Genomic DNA, 20,283 nt, shown 5'->3' with positions numbered 1-20,283 from the left:
CTAGTTGTTGGAAGTAAATAAACTATATACTAAATTTAGAGGTCTATTCCCCAGGAGAAAATCAGTCTTATCTTCAATTCTGCTCCTCAAGTTGGAAGAACCTCATCAAGTAGCAACATAGATAATTTCAGGCATACAATATTATGGCTTCAGAAGGTGTGTATATATATATATATATAATTCATAATATAATAAATTCATAATAAAATAAAATAACACTTTTTAATTATCAGTTAATTTTCATTCACACCACTTATTTAAACCCATGAAGAAAACTGTGTAAATACTATTCTTACTATTTTATAGATGGAGAAATGAAGACTCAAGAAGTCCAAGGTCATCAAGCTAGTCTGTCATAGGGGTTTGAATCACTCTCAAATCTTCTGACTCCAAGGTCAGTGCTACTTCCACTACAGTGATATGATACAGAGTTTATACTAGATTTTTTCCTTCTTTCTATCTTTGGACATATTTCTTATATTTTTCTTAGTCAAAAACTGACATGGAGGTTAAGACCAAAAGCAAAACTCTGAGGCAATAACTTCCTTCTTCAGAACTTAGAGAATACTTTGTTTTGAAATTCTCTAATGTGGTTTCAATGAATAGTGTGTGTAACTATTACCTATGTTTGGGATTCATCTACCTATTTAAGATCCAAAAGGGCAGGGATCATGCTTTAGTTAAACTTTTTACCTTTCCATGCATAGTACTCTTCACACAATGGGTGTTAATAAATGTCAGCTGAATGAATGAATGGCATCCACGTTTCAAACTATGATTTTACCAAAAAACTCCATTATAGAAATGTATGCCATCCATCTATTTACTCAATGAGGAAGGTTTGTTAATTACCATTAACTTTGGGTAACTAAAACACTAAAATAACAATAAATTCCTGCCCCCAACCCCAAATGTCACACAATGGGGATTTTGACTGAAGTTTCTTTCAAGGTCAGTTTCTCATGTGGCACCGTACTGGGGCTCACTCTGGTCTCATCCTGTCCTACTCTGATGTACAGATGTAACACTATGACCACTCTCCCAAGCCTCATCCTGAGGCTCACTTATCTTTATTCCAGTATACCTTTTACTCACTTTCTGAATTTTCCTAATCTGGTCAGAGAGCGTGTCTAAAAGACGAGTTTTTAGGAAGTCCATCACCTTGACTACTCGACTGTCAATGTAGTAACTAGAATGGGAAAAAAAAAGAAGAATTAGATAAAATCTAGCACAGGAGACCATAAATACTTTTTTTTGCCTAGGTCATGATTATTTGTTTTGACTAAGAAAACCTGTAGTTCCATTCCAGTGAATCTCTTACATTCTAATTATTCTTTTCCTGAGATTTTTCTTTTTCTTTTTTTGGGGGGGGAGGAGCAGTCTGATAAATTTTATTGTATGAACCAAATAGAAGGGTATCATGTACAGAGAGATAAGGGAGAACCATTTTTTAGTTTTGTCCTCCTTGGACAAAGCCTTGATAATCTCCACTTTCTTTGGATGCTCTTCCTAACTCTTTTGTGCTTCTTTAATCTTGGATCTGCAAGCTTCAGCCTGGTCAGTCAAGAGCATCTTCTGAGCCTTGTCTGCCTTCAGTTCATGCATGTGTGACATGAGGGTCTGCTTATTCTTTTTTGTAGGTTTGTGCAAGGCAAATGGGGTTAAGTGGCTTGCCCAAAGTCACACAGCTAGGTAATTATTAAGTGTCTGAGGCCATATTTGAACTCAGGTACTCCTGACTCCAGGGCTGGTGCTCTATCCACCGTGCCACCTAGCTGCCCCTTGGATCTGCTTATTCTTGAAATCATTTCCCTTCACCTTCAAGTAAAGGCTGTGGTACATATGGTGGTCATTTGTTTTGGATTCATGGTATCTTAGAGTGGATAATGCAGAATCCTCATTTGCCTCATCCCGGTCACCTTCTCAGGAATACAATTATTGGCAGTACCCTTTCTCTGCCTTTCCATTGAGCCTGATTATTTTTCTGAGATGAGAGTACATGAGAGTACACAGTAACACAGTAACAATCTGGCATAATGCAGTCATTTTGCAACCTCAGTTTATAAATTATGTAGAATTATATAGGTATAGATTAAAATGTGTGCAACTATAGATTTATAGCAGCAAAGAACTAGAAAAAACCTATAGAATATGAATGTAATGGAATACTTTTTTGCTATAAGAAATGAAGAAAGAACTAACAAAATGGCACATGCCTGTAATCCCTGATTGTCAACAGATAAGAGGCTGGTGAACCTCTTGAGCTCAGGTGGTCTCAGTTGAAGTAGGCTAAGTTAATTGGGTGTCTGCACTACATCTGACAGTAATACAGTGAGCCACCAAGATCTGGTAGCTACTAGGTTGCCTAAGGAGAAGCAAACCAATCTAGTTTGAAAATGGAACAGGTCAAAAATTCCATGATAATTAGTAGTGGCATCATAAAAATCACATAAGAAACTGATTCAAATATGTAAGAATAAGAGCTATTCCCTAATTGATAAAAGATCAAAGGATGTGAATTGGCAGTTCTCAAAGGAAAAAAAAAATCCGGGCTATCATAGCCAAATTAAAAAAAAAACTCTACAAATCACTAAAAATTAAAAAGTAGAAGTTCTATCTCACATCCATTATTTTAGCAAATTTAACAACATAGGAAAATAAAGATTCAGAAAAAGAGAATGTAGCTTGGTTTAGCCATTTTGGAAAGCAATTTGGAACTCCATCAAAAATTTTACATAGGTTTCCATTTCACTTCCAGCTTAGGAGAGACAGGAAAACTGTCTCAAAAAAGAAATTAAAAAAAGAAAAGACAAAAGAGAAGAAAGAGGAAGAAGAAAGGGAGAAAGACAACCTTGAGAAGACTGATACTGAGTGAGGTGAGCAGAACCAAGAAAACAATGTATACTATAACATCAATATTGTAAAAACAAACAATTCTGAAAGACTTGAGAACTCTTGTCAATACAATGATTGATTATGACTTCAATTATCCAATGATGGAACATGCTGAACACTTAATGAGAAAGAAAGAACTCATATGCAGAATGAAACCCATATTTTTGAACATAGCCAATGTGGCTATTTATTTTGCCTATTTTTCATGTGTTTGGAATTTCTCTTTTTTTCTCCCTCAAGGTATGGAAGGTGAGGAAAGAAAGAGAAAAAAACAAATTCTTGATAACTGGAGGGGGAAAATAGAATAGCAAGATGGGCATTTGACCCAAGATCTGTGATTGAAGACTATGAGTTTCTTTACACATTCTAGATATGACTTCGACCACAATATTGGAATCTTCTAATCCATCTGCTTATCCTAAGTTTCCAGCTCAATCAGTGAAATTCTTTTGGCCTCGGAAAGGATTCTACCTCCCTAGCTTCCTTGCCAAATGAGATCTGATCAGGAGGCTGGGTCCTCTCTGTATTTCACCATAATTAGCCACTTGTGCCCATTAACCTTTTAAAACATTTAATGAGGAGAGTTGACTGTTTCACAAGGCAGCTGGTTTTGTTTACCCCTTCTTTATTTTAAACGGAAAAACCTTTGCCCCTTATTATCTGACCTCTTCTTTTATTTCAGGTAATTGCATTAGAGTCGACTTCCCAATGTTCAGGAATTTCCGCATCTACTTTTGTCGCCTCCTGCTCTGTGGGGAGGAGGGGACAGTCTGCTAAGAATTATAACACTCAGCCTGTTAGAGGAAGGCAGATATTCCATAAAATTGGGGCCTTTCTCACCGAATGGGGGGAACCTCAGCAAGACAATAATTATGAGACCTATGTTAGACCTATAAAATCTACTCTGACACCTCTAATACAAACAGAGTAGAAAACTGAAGCGTCCCTATAAAGCTTTATAAATGAGCACTGGCTCCTTCCCCCCAAAGTTGCCTACCTAGGGCTTATATATCTTTCAATATATCTTCCAATACTTCCTCAGTGTTACTTTGTGACTGCTTTACTTCTCTACTCTACCTTCTTTAAAATGAGATTGTCTCAATTCTTAGAATCCTGAATTGACAAGTTCACACAAAACATTCTAAGATAATGAATGCTAGCTCAAATCCGATTTTCTCACTTGTAAAATGAGCTCATACTAGTCCAAGGGTCCTTAGACCTTTCTTGTGTGTCCCAGAATCCTTTGGAATCCATGATGCCTAGAGACCCATTTTCAGAATAACGTTTTTAAATATATTAAAAACCATACACCTAGACTACTAAGGAAACCAATTATATTGAAACAAAGATATTAAAATATATATAAAACAACAACCACAAATTCATAGACCCCAGATTAAAAACCCTTGGACTAGATCTCTTGGAATTTTGGCTATTATTGAATTGCTAAATTCTATGATTTTTCTTCTAAATTCTAGTTTCATTAGTCTATGACTTCAAGTATAAAGGTTCGGTACCACAAAGTTCTTTCCTTCCCTCCCTTCATTATGGAAGGGGGATAAGTCTAGACCCAGAATACTACATATGTATAGTTAGATATACTTAATGTGTTCATTAGTTTTGCTGATTTATTTTCCCCCTCTTTATTTTTTAATCTTTATTACAAAGGTAACTTGTTGGGTAGAGAGGTTCAGAGGAATATATTTGGAAAGGAATATGATGTAAAGACTAAAGCTATTAATAAAAATAAGATTTAAAAGTGGTTTTCTTCCCCACCTCCACCACTGAAACGAGTCCTCATTAATCAAGGGTGCCTGACACTTAGTAGGTACTTAATGAATATTTGTTGAAAGATAGAAGCAATAAGGTACAATTAAAGATGGGGATGTTAAAGAGAAAGATATGCTTTTGTGGGGACATGAGTGATATCACCTTATAACTATTGCATTAAAATTCATGCTATATTAATAAGTCAGAGGACTCCTTCATCAATTATAAATATTATTACATCTTTCCTGAGCACTGAGGTGTATATAAAATCCTATAGTTAACAAGTACCTGTCCTAGGGATTTATGTTCTATTTATTGTTACTAATGTGCTTTAGGTGCCATAATATGCCAATGTGGCCCCTGATTTTTTTTCTTGAAAACATTTTATTGTTGAAATGAGAGGTGGAGTAGTGAAGGGAAGCAAGAGAAGAATTATGTGCTAATGTTCTTTTCTGGCAGCAAAAGCAGCCTGAACATTATCCCCCAGGGAAGAATGCATGGTTGTCAGCACCAGCAATACCTTGAGTAAGGACAGGAGTAACTTATCAATATAATAGGACAATACCTGGAATTGCTCTGTGTCAGACATCTGGAATGCCTACTCCTCTAGTAATTAGTAAAGGCTGATATCAGAGATAGTTGATGTATTTAAGATTTTATTTTTATGTGCATATGAAAGGGAAAAACTAAATGACTACAGGAATATAGCTTGTCTTTCCACTTTTCCTCTTGCCTCATTTGGGTCTTGCAAAGTGTAGGGAAATTTAAAAAAGGAAGGAACCCTGCCAAGATTTCAAACTGAGTCAGAAAAGCTTGCAAAACAATGATTCGCCATATTTACTGTAGGGAAAACACTTCAGCACTTTGTGGGAAAGCTATCTGAGATATATAGGCAATTTCATCTATATTTTTGCCTTCTCCTCCAAAAAGTAAAAATAGCAAATAATCCTTAAGTAAAACAAGTGGATCTATATTGCTTGAATTTGTTCCATAAGGTTAAGGGGTTATAAACAAAATAAAAAAGCAATCCTCTTTAAGTTTGCAAACATTACAAGATTCAAACTACAGTTGCTGGTCATGGCAGAAGAAGCATCAAATTAGAAAGGGGAAGTAAGTTGTCTGAAAGAAGAGATGGCTGCCATTTTTTCTCAATTAGGATTAAGTGGTAGTAGGAAGAAATGTAAAACTTATAAAACTAAACAAGAACCAAAAACACAACCCTATAGGGAGTCTCAAGGGCAGAAACAAGAAGCTTTATGCACCTCATTGTCTCTAATGGCATTATTTTATTATAGCACAATTATTTTAAAAATAAATTTTATTGATAACTTTTATTTTTACATAGTCTATAATATTCTCTTATTCCCTCCCCACTCTTCTTTCTTGAGATTCATTAAAAATTAAAAAAGAAAAGAAGGGGGGATGGAGAAAAATCGACAAAAAAACCCCAAACCATAAAAAACTCCATGGATTTCTGTTACAAAGTAGTGATTGTGAGGTAGGGGAGTATCTTGTCATCTCTTGCTTTGGGGACAAGTTTGTTTTTTTGTAATTTTGCAGCATTAATTTCAATTGTTTTGTGGTTTTTATTCTTTCCATTTATATTGTTATGGTTATTGTGTATGTTGTTTTACAAACTTTGCTTCATTTTGCCTGTTTGTGTCTTTAAATACTTCCATTCATCATAGTCATTGTTTCTTACAGTACATCAATAGTCTATTCATTACATTCGAGAATGAAAATTTTCTTAGGCATTCTCCAAAAAGGATGTACCACAAAAAGTGGTGCTACAAATAGTCTATTGCATATGGTGTATATACTTTTTAAAATCTTATTTTTATTTAATGTTGTTTCTGTCCTTGGTGGGGTATAACTTTCATAGTCTGCTTCTTATACTGACTTTTTTTTTACCAATGAAATCCTTGGAATACATGTCTAGCAGTAGAATCTCTGCCTCATATTTTGGCAACATTTTTGACCTATTTTCAACCTGCTATCTGAAGTACCTATATCAATTTGCAGCTCAGCCAATAATTCATTTATGTTTCTTTCCATGATCCCTTCAACAAATTGATGATTTCAGTCTTTTATTATCTTTGCTAATTTTCTGGGCATGATGAGAAATCTCAGGATTGCTTTGATTTGAAGTCCTTTTATGCATGATTTAGAACTATCATATTGTTATTAATGCTTTGCCAATTTTCTGATATGAGAAGAAATCTCAGAATTGCTTTGAGTTGAAAAATGCTCTTATCAGTGATTTGGAATTTTTTCCATGTTGTTCCATAATGCTTTGTAATCCACTTGAGAACAATTACCCATTGAAAATGGTTCTTGGTCAAACATTTCTCTTGTTTTTATATATCAAACTCTTATCGAGAAATTTGATATATATATTTTCCCATTCAACACCTTTCCTTGTTATCCTTGATGTATTTTGTTTGTAAACCTCAATCCTTTATTTCATTAAATATTTGATAGTATAAAACTTTGATTTAAAAAAAGGTAAATACAGAAGATAATAGTATGGGCATCCACATAAAAACATAGCACAATTCTATAAGAAGAAATGGTTCAGAGAACTAAAGTTCAGAATGAGCTGTACCCAGTGATGAACAAAAAGAGTGATCTGTCTGTCCCAATACTTGGAAAAGTAAAAAGACCAAAGAAAGGAAAAAGACCAAAGAAAGCCATTACCTGGGAGCAGAGGAATGATAATATCAGAAGACAGAAATAATATAGAACTATTCAACTCTAATGTAGCTTCTGTTTTTTTCTCTTATAGAGAATGATCTTTGAATTAGACAGTGCAGAACAAAAAGGATCAATAGGAAATAGAAATGCAATAAAAGTAAGGAGAAAAGATAATATCTTACTACCCACAATGATTTAAGTCACCAGACTCTGGGTCTGGAAAGCAAAAGAACTAGAAAAATGCAATGGTTAAATCCCTAGTAGTGATAAGCCAGACTTTCTTTAATTGCCCACAAAATCTTAGAATGCATTGTTAAACATCTGAACAGTGAATATCTCAAAAAGCAGTGGTGATCACAAAGATGGCCTAGGATCATAGATGGAGATGAGAGGGACCCCCAAAACCTTCTCATTCAACCCATTTATTTTATAGATGAGGCAACTGAAATCTAGGGAAGTTAAATGACTTACTAGGCTCATATATGTAGCAATATCAGAACCAGTATTTGAACCCAAGCACATGACCTTGGACATCATTTCATTTTTTGACAGGCTGACTAGGCTTGTGGAAGAATGTCATATAATTTACCTATTCAGCAAAATATTTGACAAAGTCTCTTGTGTTCTCTTATGTCTCTTATGTTCTCTGGGGCAGATGGGTGGTAGAGTAGATTTTTGCTGGAGTCAGGACCACCCTTCTTGCTGAATTCAAATCTGGCCTCAGACACTTGCTAGCTATGTGACCTGGGCAAGTCACTTAACTCTGTTTGCCCCACAATAAACTATTCTTTTGCCAACAAAATCCAAAATAGGGTCACAGAGAGTTGAACAAGACCTACCAATGACTTAACAACAAGAGAACCTCATTCTAACCCTCTGGATAAGCTAGAGAAAAGAATGACAAATAATACTACAATTCAATGGACCTGAAACTTGTTGAATGAATAGATCTAAAACTTGGCCATTAATAGACTGATGTCAAGGTGAGGGGGGTCCCCAGGAGAGAGATTCAACGATATATCCTTCATCAGTCAGATGATATGCATTTATTTAAGTAATTATTAAGTTCAGCACCCTGGGTTAATTAAGTTTTGGGAATACAAAGGCAAAAATGAAACTGCCCTGTGCTGGCCAACATTTTTATTACTGACTTAAATGAAGGCAGATCTTCTGATACCTATATAGTGCATTTCACAAATTCTCCTAAGATAGCTGAGATATTACTGTATTTTAGTTATTTTGAAGTTCCTAATCAAAGAATGTTTTATGTGCCACACTATATGATGGAAAGGAAAGACCACTTGGCCCATGTTGCCATGTTGTATAATGGAAAAGAGGGAAAGAAAAGCAGGGTCATATTCAGTGAGAACATTTCTCTCCTGCTTAAGAAAGTCCTGGTAGAGGTCAGATGACCAAATAGGAAGAGAAAAAGTTGGAGGAAAGGACTTTGAGACTTCACAAAGACTCTATTTAGCCACCAGAATATTATGATTTCCTACAAAATAACTGATTCTTTTTATTACTCTGCTCTGCATTGTTTTTCTTCCTCTCAAATGAAGCCCCATTTCCATTCAGAGTTGAAGAAGATCTAGGGAGTTCCATTCTCCTCTATCCAGTTCACTTTCTAATCCTGTCAACTCAGATATTTTTTTCTTTATGAAAAGCAGTTCAAGGAAATCACAAAACCATTAACCTCTGGCCTATTTTGAAAGAATTTCCCCTTCAGAGAATATGTTAGACACTTGTATGTTTTCTTAGGGCTGAAATTAGCCTTTGGAAGTTTCATAGCATTCAAGAGCCAGTTTGGGTTTAAGCAACTAATATGATCATGGTCACTGGTATTTAAAGAGAATGGTTCTGAAATGATCACTAAATGTTTCATTATTTTCTACAAAAACTTAAAGAGTTCTTCTAAAAAGATTGAAGGTAGGTGTCATTTTCTTCACTTTCACAAACAAGGAAGAGAAAAGACCAGAATTTTCTTTCAAATCATTGGGTAGGACAGTGATGATAACCTATGCTAAACATAATTTTTTAAGACTTTTTTAAAATCTAAAAACCTTAGCGATATCCATCTGATCAATTTACAGAAAAAGAAACTGAGGCCCATGGAGAGAAACAACTAGAGTAATGATAGAAAAGCTAGGAGAAAACCCCAGGTTTCTTAGTTTCCCTAATTTTTGACTATACTTGAGAAGGGGCTGCCTGTATAGTACAATCGAAAAGATATTAGATAGTCCTCCTGCTAGAAATCTCTATCCTACCCAAGTCCCTGACACTCTACTATTAGACAGTCATTCCTTTACATTATGCATTGTCCTCTCCAGATGGGTTATAAAATTCCCTCATATCATGTCTGGACCTATGATTTCATTGGTGTAATGAAGTCTTACTACTAATGTGGAGAACTAACTCCTGCACTGTGCAATCCTAGAGCATCGACTTAGGCATAAGAGGTAAAGTAATGGCTCTGTGCACACAGTTTGAGGACCTAGAGGACAGATTTGCACCCAGGTCTTCCTGACGCTAAGACCAGGCCTCTCTAGAAAGACCACACTACTTTTCATCATCATCATCATCATCATCATCATCAGTCATCATTAGGAATAAGACTATTATTCTAATACATTCATCTTAAAGATAAAAGAACAAGCCTAGAGAGGTATACTGGCTTGTGTAAGATCACAAAACTAGAGGGTAAGCTTGTGGTAAAATGAAGACTAGAACCCAGTTCTTCCATTTCCTGTATTTATTTTTTTCTGCCATACCACAATCTTTTAAAGTAAAATGACTTTTGGAGAGTTATAGAAAAACTATAGGTAATATTAATTAATATTATTATTACTATAAGGATAAGGTGCTATTAATTAATATTAATTAATATTGTGTATATATATTATTAATATAAGAATAATAAGTCCAATGAAGTAGTCACATTATCTGAATTTGCTTTATGCTGAATTAGAATTAAATGTAAAGCATGATAATTGGTTCTGTGCCAATGGAAAATGTTTAGTCATTTTTCAGTTGTGTCTGACACTTTGTGACCCCATTTGGGGTTTTCTTGGAAAAGAATCTGGAGTAGTTTGCTATTTCCTTCTCCAGTTCATTTTGTAGAGGAGGAAATTGAAGCAAACAAGATTAAGTGACTTTCCAAGAATCACACAGCTAGTAAGTGTCTGAGACTAGATTTGAACTCATCATGATGAGTCTTCCTGATTCCAGATTTAGAACTTTATTCACTATGCCACCTAGTGGCCCAATATATGGAGTAAATTTTAAGATTTATCTCTTCATGGAATTCATTTTTCATGTTAATTAGGACTTAGGTGTAATTTTGGGGACTCATTTTCTCTTCATTAGTATGAAAGCATTGCATACCTACAAGAAGTCAAGATTTCTAAAAAACGGGAAAAGGATGCTGCCAAGGGTCTTAAGAGTCATAGAGTTGTCATAAATGGAAAGTAAGTTTAGAGTATATACAGGCCAATTCTCTTGCTCACAGAAAATGATTCACAAGAGATAAAGTGATTTTTCAAAGGACATATCAACTAGTAGCAAGAAGAATCGGGATTAGAGCCAAGAGATCTGAGTGCCAGTTTGCTCTTTCAAACCATCCTATCAGGAGTGACAGAAAAAAGGGCTATCAGTACCAAAAGTCAACTTGGAGATCTCCACCAACTCTATAATATAGCTAGCAGCTGGTGCCAGATCCATGTGCTTAGGTTCATGAATCACAAACTATAGGGATCATAGTGAGTCACAGATTTAGAGTTGGAAATGTATTTAAGAATCATTGTATCCATCTCTATCAGGATGAGGAAACTGAGGCAAATAGGTTCAGCAGCTTACATACATCTAGTAAGTATATTAGGTGGAATTTGAACTCAGGTCTTCCTGACTCCAGGTCTGGAGTTCTGTGTGCTGGAACAACCTAGTTGTCTAGATAATGAATTGCTACAATATTTTGGCATCATGCTGCCAAACTATGGAGTAACACAATACTTTAATTGCTCAATGATGGATTGTTCTACCAGTGGTATTTCCTAAGGAGTGGACCAAGAGGCATCAGTGGGACAAACAGGTTGCAAGGAGATTTAAAAGGATAAGGAGAGGAAGAAGAGTCAGTAGTTTTATAGGTGTTATGCTAGGGCATTAATAATCAACCTTTTTGAATCAGTATAAACCTACCACAAACAGGTGTTAGGGAATACTGCCTTAGGTCACTATTCATCTGAATTACTAAATACTAGAGTTCCAGAGAAGATAAATTAGATTTCCTTTCCTGTGAGATATACTATTATGCCAAATAGCAATACATTTTTCAAAATCTTGAACAGGATGCAATCATTCTGATCTGTGCCTCCTTCTCTTCAGTCCATAAAGACCCCAATGAAATGCAAATGAATTTTAAAAGATGTAAATCTCCTCCCAGCATTTAGCACAGTACATGGACTATGTAGGAGCTTAATAAATGTTTATTCCTTTGCTTTACCTCCAAAATGTTGGAAATAATTTCCAAAAAGGCAGATGAATACCAACTATAGATAAACATACATATATGTGTGTGCATGTGTGTATATATATATGATATACATATAAACGTACATAATATATATATGGAGATATGGAGAGAAAGGGAAGAGAGAGAAGGATGAGAAAGAGAAAAGAGATGAGAAAAAGAGAGAAGAAAAGAGAGGGAGATAGAAAATTAGAGAGAGAGAGATAATGAAAGAGAGGGAGAGAGGGAGAGAGGGAGAGAGGGAGAGAGGGAGAGAGGGAGAGAGGGAGAGAGGGAGAGGAGAGAGAGAGAGCAAGAGAGAGTGAGAGAGAGCGCTTTTTCCTGTATATAAAAATGAGAGATTCAGGTGTAGTCAACTTTAGTGAGTTCTCACAAGGTAGGGATCAAGCTAAGAAAAAGGGAAAAGGCATATATATATTCAATTCAATAACCCTTTGTTTGCAGCCTCGTTAAAGCTAAGCTGTTCTGCCTGCTCCCAATTTCCTTCTTGCATATTATGTCTATTTGTTGGTTTATTTGTTTAAATAAAAGAAAGAAATTGGTGAGGCAGAAAACAATCAATTTTCAACTTATTGACGAGCATTTATTAAATTATTAATGATAATAATAAACTTATTATATTCCAGGCACTGTGGAAATAGTTAGAAATAGCAAAATAAAGGATAAAAATAGTCTCTGCCTTCAAGGGGCTTATATTCTAATGGAGAAATGAACATAAACTACAAAGGGCTATTTACATATAGGGAAATATAATATATTGCACATCATGATCACAAATTTATAGGTCAAGAGAAGAACAGTGAGAAAAGGTAGTTGTTGGGAACAAAACTGGATACACCTTTATATTGGATGCAGATCACCCTGAAAGATCTTAGCTAACAGGTTTTGTAACCTCCATAAAAATATTCAAGCTGAAATAGGTATGAAAGATAATAGCTCTAGTTAACATTTATATATAGTATTTTGAAATTTTCTAAGCATTTTTCATGTTGTCTCAATTGATCAGCACAACTGTGTGATTTTTGTCAAATGGCTGTTTGTCCTTCATTCTTGAAAATGACCAATGACATCATGACATATAAAGTAGATGCTATTGGTATTCTGAGGATGGCTAAGCGGTACAATGGATAGAATGCTAGATCTGGAGTCAGGAAGACTCATCTTCCTAAGTTCAAATCTGGTCTCATCCTATCTGTGTAACTCTGGGCAAGTCATTAAACCCTGTTTGCCTCAGTTTCCTCCTCTCTAAAATGAACTGCTCTCTAAAAATCCACTCTAGGAGCCAAGAAAGCCCTAAATGGGGTCTTGAAGAATCAAACACACTAAAATGATGGAATGATATTATTCCCATTATATAGGTGAGGAAATAGAGACTGACACATATTAAAGACATTTTCCAGTGTCACACAGCTAGAAACTAACTGAGACAGGACAGGAACTCAGTTTTTCCTCAAGTCTAGCTGTCTGTTCCCCTTCCACCTAGCTGTCTACAAAATTTAACTCTTTCAATGAAAAAAAAATGAGGAAATCAAAGTCCAGAGAGATATATAGTTGTCTAAAATCATAGAGCATGCGATAAAGGTGAGGAAATAGTGGTTGACAAAAGTTAAATGACTTTCCCAGAGTCACACAACTAAAAAAGTAACTGAGTCAGGACAGGAACAAAGAGACAAAATTGTCTAAAGTCATAGAGCACATGAGGGGCAGGGTTCCTAGCAGATCTCCTGATGCCTAATTTGGAATTCTGTCCCTTCTCTAGACAACACTCAGAGTAACTGGTGGACAGGAAACTCTGGGATGAGCTCCAATCCTAGGTCAGAGTCTGTCTGATTGATTGTCTGCTTAGTTCCACTAACTCAGCCTCTTCTACACTCTGGCTGGGTGGGGAAGAGCCAAAGCTGACATAGGTGACTTAGCCAGCCTATAGGAATATCAGAATTCCACAGGAACAATTTCTTCTTAACAAAGTAGGGGTCCATTGACTTGGCTTCCCAGGGGGGCTTAGTCTTGGCCTTGCCACTGCAGCTGTGTGACCTTCTGTCACTACTGGAGTATTCAATCTTCTCTAGAAAATGAGAGCCGCAGTCCTTCATAAAATAGTTTTAGGACCCTTTCCTAGCTCCAACATTTTATTAATTTCTTATAACCGGGTCTAAGCATTATATTTATGATACATTCTTATGTAAAAGAGGTAAATTGTGAATTTTAACAATTACCTCAACTTATCCCTCAGTAGCCATTTACCTCTTAAGCACTAGGCTTCTTGTTAAGTCACCTTGCCCTTTCCTGTCGTCGCTCCAGAAGAGATTCTGATATAATTTATACATGTTTATATAGCTCACCTGGTATTTTAAAGGACATTGTTAATAAGGACTATGAATCAGTGTCTTATTTGCATATTTTGTCAATTATTTATGACTTGTAGAGATTTTTGCCAATGAATTCTTCCATTATCTTGTATCATCTATTACTTGCTGAACAGGCTGTGTACATAATGAATTTAATTAAATTCAATAGAAATGATGCTGATGAGAAGAAGACTACATAATTACATGCTAATGACAGCTATGTTTTTATAATATGTGTGAGGACAAGAATTAAATTCCTCATTTAGCAACTTTGTCAAGGCAAAATCAAAGTATGTGGATTCATAATGATCCTCCAAACTCCTATAGCTCATTTGTTTCTTTTCTTAAAATAATTTTCTCTATGACAATGTTACTAATAGCTCACATTTACAGAGCACTTTACAGATACAAAGTAGTTTACATACATAATATCACTTAGAATTTGATCTTCACAATAACCCCGGAAAGAGGTGTAAATAATATTATCCCAATTTTATAGACAAAAAACTGAAGCTCAAGGTAATCATAGGGTTTGTCCAAGGTCATGTCAGTACTAAGTGGTGAATATAGAATTTATAAACCAGGTTTCCGTAACTAAATCTCGTATTCGTTCTGTTCAATTTCATTAACAAACACTGATCACTAAAACAATATCATAAAAAGGACAATTGTTTGTCCCTCTTCAATCCACTCAAGAGTTCCAGTGTGATCAGGCTTGGTGGATGATACCTTTTGTGTTTATAGTACCTTTATTCCTAAATATATTCCTCTCCTTTCCCTCCTCAGAGAGAGAAATATAACATAAGAATTATAAAAATACATAAAATTATTAACATAAGAAGCAAAAAATAAAAAAGTAGTTCAGAGAAAGCAATCAACATATAAACTAAGTCTGTCAATCCTGAATATGCAAAATTTAATACTCATAATCCTGGGCGGGGGGGCAGTTAGGTGGCATAATGGATAGAGCACTAACCTGAAGTCAGGAAGATCTCAGTTCAAAACTGGCCTCAGACACCTGACATTTACTAGCTTTGTGTTCCTGAGCAAGCCTTTTAACCCCAATTGCCTTATTCCTCAAAATATGCACTAAACCCCATATTGGCAAAGAAGGCAGTTGCCTCCAAGTTCTTTGAGTGCTGAGTCAAAGGCCATTTATTTGCAGTAATTACTCTTAGTGACCTAGAATTCAACATCACTATTTAATGACTACTTTTGTTGTTGCTTGTCCTTCTTTCTTGTTGAGGACCAATGGCAGCAGGTGGCTATTTTCTCGATTTGTGAGTAAAATGAACATAAGTGAGGCAGGGCTGTGCCAAGTCATCAGTCACATTCTCCTTCAATTATCAAAATGCAGTGTCAAAACAAAGTACAAGACAACTGGCAATGACTTAGGATGAAGTGGCTGCCCTTGATCATTCTAAATTTAGATCTTTGCCAGGTCTCAGTTTATCTGAGACCACATTCTTTAATAATAGACTTCACTGCAAGATGGAGGGATAATTCTATTTATCACCAATAGGAGAGTCCCTGGTTCCTCAGGGAGGGAGCAAGAATGATGGGAACTTTGAGAAGAAATGATCATTTCTTCCTAGAAGTTGAAATAAAGTCCAGCATAGTCTGACATATGCCATAGAGGTTTGGGGAGAGTAGATTCCAAAGGATTCAGAGGAAGAGTAAGTATGATGTCAATATGATGTAAATTTGGACTGTAATTCTCTGGGTCAAATCTGAGGATGATAGGCTGGGTAGCAAGTGCTTAGGAAGAAAATTCTGATATAAAAGGGAAACAATTCTTAGAAGGACAAGAGGAATTTTTCTGAAGAGCATAATATGGGTGTACTCCCTCATAGTTTAGTCTCTCATCACCTCAACTATTTTGGCAGGAATAACTGAAGGATATGTGATTTTTCCCCCAGTCTATGGTTCTCTCTCTCTGTTGACAACCTCAATAGACTCTTATGGCTTTGAGGCACACATAAGATAAGTGAACTGTTCAAGGTCATATGCCTATGGTTTCAGAGACAGGATTTGAATCTTGATCTTCTTAACTCCCAGTCCAGCACTCTTTTTAACTGGAGGCAGCTGGTGGAGCAGTGGATAGAGTGCTGAGATTGGAGCCAGAAAGTCCCAAGTTTAAAGCAATTTCCAGACAATAAGTAACTGTGTAATCTTGAGCAAGTTATTTAACCACTGTCTGCCTCAGTTTCTTCAACTGCAAAATATGTAAAAAAGCAACTACCTCCCAGAACTGTCGTGAGGATCAAGCTCTTTATATAAGTGCTTATTCCTTCTCTTTTTGCTTTGCCCTTCCCCTATGGTATCAAGTCAGTTCATTCTAATTTTGCTCAGCTCTGAATCTTCCTGAGTTCTCTATTTATCTTATTTATATCTCCTCTGATATTTTCAGCCCATGTGACATGCAAATGAAATAGTGAATAATTCTACAATTCTAATACTGCAACATGAAACTTCTGTTTCATTTTCTTCTTTACTGCTGTCCTTTAAAAAAGAAAAACATTTTTCATTATAAACTAAATATAATCATCACTATAATGAAATTTTATTGGCAACCATTTACATTTAGATAAATGATCTTATATGCATAAAATGGCATAACTTTTAAATAAGTCCTTAAAGTCTCCATTATAAATTTTTGTCTGGTCATTTCCATATATTTTTCCTCTTGTTTGGTTGTAACTAGTGTATATCTAATTCTTATGATTCTGTTATTTTTCTTTGATTTATTTCATAAAATATCTTTAAGTTTCCTCTATATTCCTTATGCTTGTAGATCTCGATTGCAGTATGCCACATTAGTAACACATTTTTAAACTATATACTTCTTAGCAATCATGTTGACTCCAGTTTTTTTGTTCCTTTGTTTCAGTTACAAATAATGCAACTATTATATTATTTGAATACAGATTAAAAATACATCACATTTTAATAACTTTGTGTGTATGACTTACTCTTAAAACATTTTATTTGCCTACATTCTCTCCCTTCCTAAGTCCATCTGTTCTCATTCTTTAAATTTCCTCTCTCTCTCTCTCTCTCTCTCTCTCTCTCTCTCTCTCTCTCTCTCTCTCTCTCACACACACACACACACACTCTCACTCTTGATTTCTCACTTTAACACTCACTCTCTTGATTTCTCTCACTTCCACACACACATATTCAGACAACACACCTATTCCCTTAATATCTTTTATGAATTTTAATATTCCATCACCAAATACTTTGAGGTACATTCAATTGAATGGCCTATTTCTCAAACTCATCATGTCCAAAATAAAACTCATTGTTTTCTAAACCTGCCCTTTTGTCATATGTCCCTATTAATTTTGCAAACCTGGGCAACTTAATTTTCCATTATAATCTTCAGTTTCTTCATCTGTGAAATGAAGATAATGAGAGTATATATATCTCAGGATTGTTGGGAAGATCAAATGAGATAATACAAAGCTTTTTGCAAACCTATGCAAATATTTATTATTATTATCATTATTATTATTATTATTCAAACTGACTTTTTTGGATGTATTTCAAATTACTCATCTAGAGCACAGGTCCTGGAGTCAGGAGAACCTGAGTTCAAATCCAACCTCAGACACTTGATAATTACCCAGCTGTGTGACCTTTGGCAAGTCACTTAAACCCATTGCCTTAAATTTAAAAAAAAAAAGAAAATTATTCATTCATACATGTTCTATATTCCAAGTCTTGTGGCCTACTGCCTTGAACAAGACTATCTCCCATGACTCAGCTCTGCCTTATGGAATCTTCAGCTTCCCCTTATGATTCCATTCAGATTTAATCTATCCATTAAAATTCTATCCACCTTCAATTCCAAGCTTTTGCTTATTCCCCTGCCTGCTAGTGCTCTCTCATTCCTGAAAAGACCTTATCTTAACACATTTGAATACAAATTGCATCCCTCCAGTTTACTATTAGCTCCTTGAGGGAAGGTATTGTTATTGATTTTCTTACTTCTTATTAGTAAAAACTTATTAATAAATCAATTATGCTGATATTCTTTATAGTGAAGCAACCCAACAAATTACTTTTCTTTCCTAATGAATACTTTTCCATTTCTTTACCTAACCCCCCCAAAGAAGAGTTATTCTACTTAAACAAGGACATGAATTCTGATTTAAAAAAAAGCCAGCAAAGGAGATGAGCTAAATCTAGCTGTTCTAGAAGATTTAGGTTTCCCTTCCCCAAAGGTAGATGTCATGGGCCACATAGCCATGATGGCCATAGGAATATCCATTACTATTGAAAATTCTGGTCTTTTAATACTTGGGAGTGTGGGGGACAATCCATGTACTAGTAACCTTAAAGAGGTTGTGTATTTACCAGTTAGCATCAATGGGATTGGCATTATTTTTCAGACTAAGGTGAAATGTAATTATTTCTCATTTGCTGCATTTTAAAGTCTAGTCTTATTTTCTTTTAGGTTTTTTCCAAGGCAAAGGGGGTTAAGTGGCTTGCCCAAGGCCACACAGCTAGGTAATTATTAATGTCTGAGACCGGATTTGAACCCAGGTATTCCTGACTCCAGGGCCGGTGCTTTATCCACTATGCCAGCTAGCTGCCCCAAGTCTAGTCTTATTAAACTGCCACTAAGAAACAGAAAATTAAAACACTCACTTAGCAATATTTTTTAATTCTTTTCTACAATGGAGAAATTTCTCTCTCAACTAAGATAGATGTTACTTTCAAGACAAACATATGCCAAACTAATGAGAAGGGAAGTAATGATCTTTTCTCAAGCATGCCAATGCCAAGTAGGGCTGATCCCAAGTTAAACTGCCAAGTATGCAGGTTCAAGTTTATCTTTGGCAATGGGTCCCTTACCTTGGACTTAAGCTCTCATTCTTCTGCTAATCTACTTTATAAGGAAGCCACCTGAGAAAAGTTTCCTGGGTGGTCATATTTTCAATATTTTAATTTATAGAAGACAAATGGTATTGCATTTTAGAACTCTTCTCTTCCTTCTCCCTGCTTTCTCCTTCTCTGTTCTCTGATGTGAGGGTGGTGGGGTGGAGAACAAAACAAAAATAGTAGCCTGGAAATCAGGAGACCTCCATTTTTATCCCAGATCTGACACTAATTTATAACAAAATCCTTGGTAAACCACTAAATTAGCCTTGTTTTATAGATGAGGAAACTGAGGCTAACAAGTGAAGTAACTTTGCCCAGGGTCACTTAGCTAAAGAGAATACTCTATTCAGGAATTACCCAACTCCGTGTTGCCAAAGATCAAAGGGAGTTTGTAAAACTAGAGATGCTATAGAACTGTTACCCCAATTTCCTTTACGCTTTCTGTTTTGTACTTTTTTCCAACCCAACTTCATTATCTTTCTTTTTGATTAACCTTATTACACATGATTAAGCATACTAGACAACCCATTGTAACATATCCTTACTATGCTACAAATTGATTATTTAGAGGTAAAATCTTGTATGAAGACCAACATCTAAGTCATTTCTTTTGTTAAAGCATGAAAAACTTTAAAATATGGATATTGCTCCTATCTTCCAGTACTTTTATTATATTCTCCATTTCTTTTCCCCTTCCTTTCCTTCCTTCCTTCCTTCCTTCCTTCCTTCCTTCCTTCCTTCCTTCCTTCCTTCCTTCCCTTCCTCCCAGTTTTGAGATTAGATCTCCTTATCTTGCCCAGGCTGAAATTAGAAACACCATCCATAAGCTCAACCTCACTACTGATTGGCTCAGAGCTTCAACCTACTCCATTTCTTGCCTGGGTGGATTTATCCCTTTTTAGGCAACCTGCTGGTCCTGTACTCTCAGGAGTCACCAATGCAAGAACCTAATCAGTTTTAGCCCTACTATAGTTGAGAATGCCTATATTCAGTCTCCCCTAATAGCAGAGATGACAAAAATGTGTCTCCCATACTAAGTTACTTTATTTTTAATTGCTATGCCAATGTTGAGAGGTCTCATGGATTGAGTTCTGTTTTGGACTATCAGGAAGCTCTGGGTTTTGATTCCAACTCACACACTTACTATCTGTGTGACTTCAAACA

General features: G+C 35.6%; 1 protein-coding gene and 1 long non-coding RNA gene across 3 annotated transcripts in view; one reads left to right on the top strand and one right to left on the bottom strand.

The window, feature by feature from the left end:
- Nucleotides 1-20,283, bottom strand: part of HPSE2 (heparanase 2 (inactive)) — a 740,263-nt gene that overhangs the window by 238,547 nt on the left and 481,433 nt on the right. The window contains exon 7 of the mRNA XM_074233180.1: nt 1,096-1,189. Within this exon, the coding sequence (XP_074089281.1) occupies nt 1,096-1,189 (94 nt within the window). The remainder of the gene's footprint in view (nt 1-1,095; nt 1,190-20,283) is intronic.
- Nucleotides 1-20,283, top strand: part of LOC141521064 (uncharacterized) — a 174,735-nt gene that overhangs the window by 3,870 nt on the left and 150,582 nt on the right. For both annotated transcript variants that reach the window (XR_012477838.1, XR_012477839.1), the window contains exons 2-3: nt 307-394; nt 2,759-2,876. This is a non-coding gene — a long non-coding RNA (uncharacterized LOC141521064). The remainder of the gene's footprint in view (nt 1-306; nt 395-2,758; nt 2,877-20,283) is intronic.

This window comes from Macrotis lagotis, chromosome 4 (genome assembly GCF_037893015.1).
Source record: "Macrotis lagotis isolate mMagLag1 chromosome 4, bilby.v1.9.chrom.fasta, whole genome shotgun sequence".
Taxonomy (NCBI): Eukaryota; Metazoa; Chordata; class Mammalia; order Peramelemorphia; family Peramelidae; genus Macrotis; species Macrotis lagotis.
Note: the sequence above shows the minus strand (reverse complement) of the source record. Positions and strands in the feature narration are given on the sequence as shown.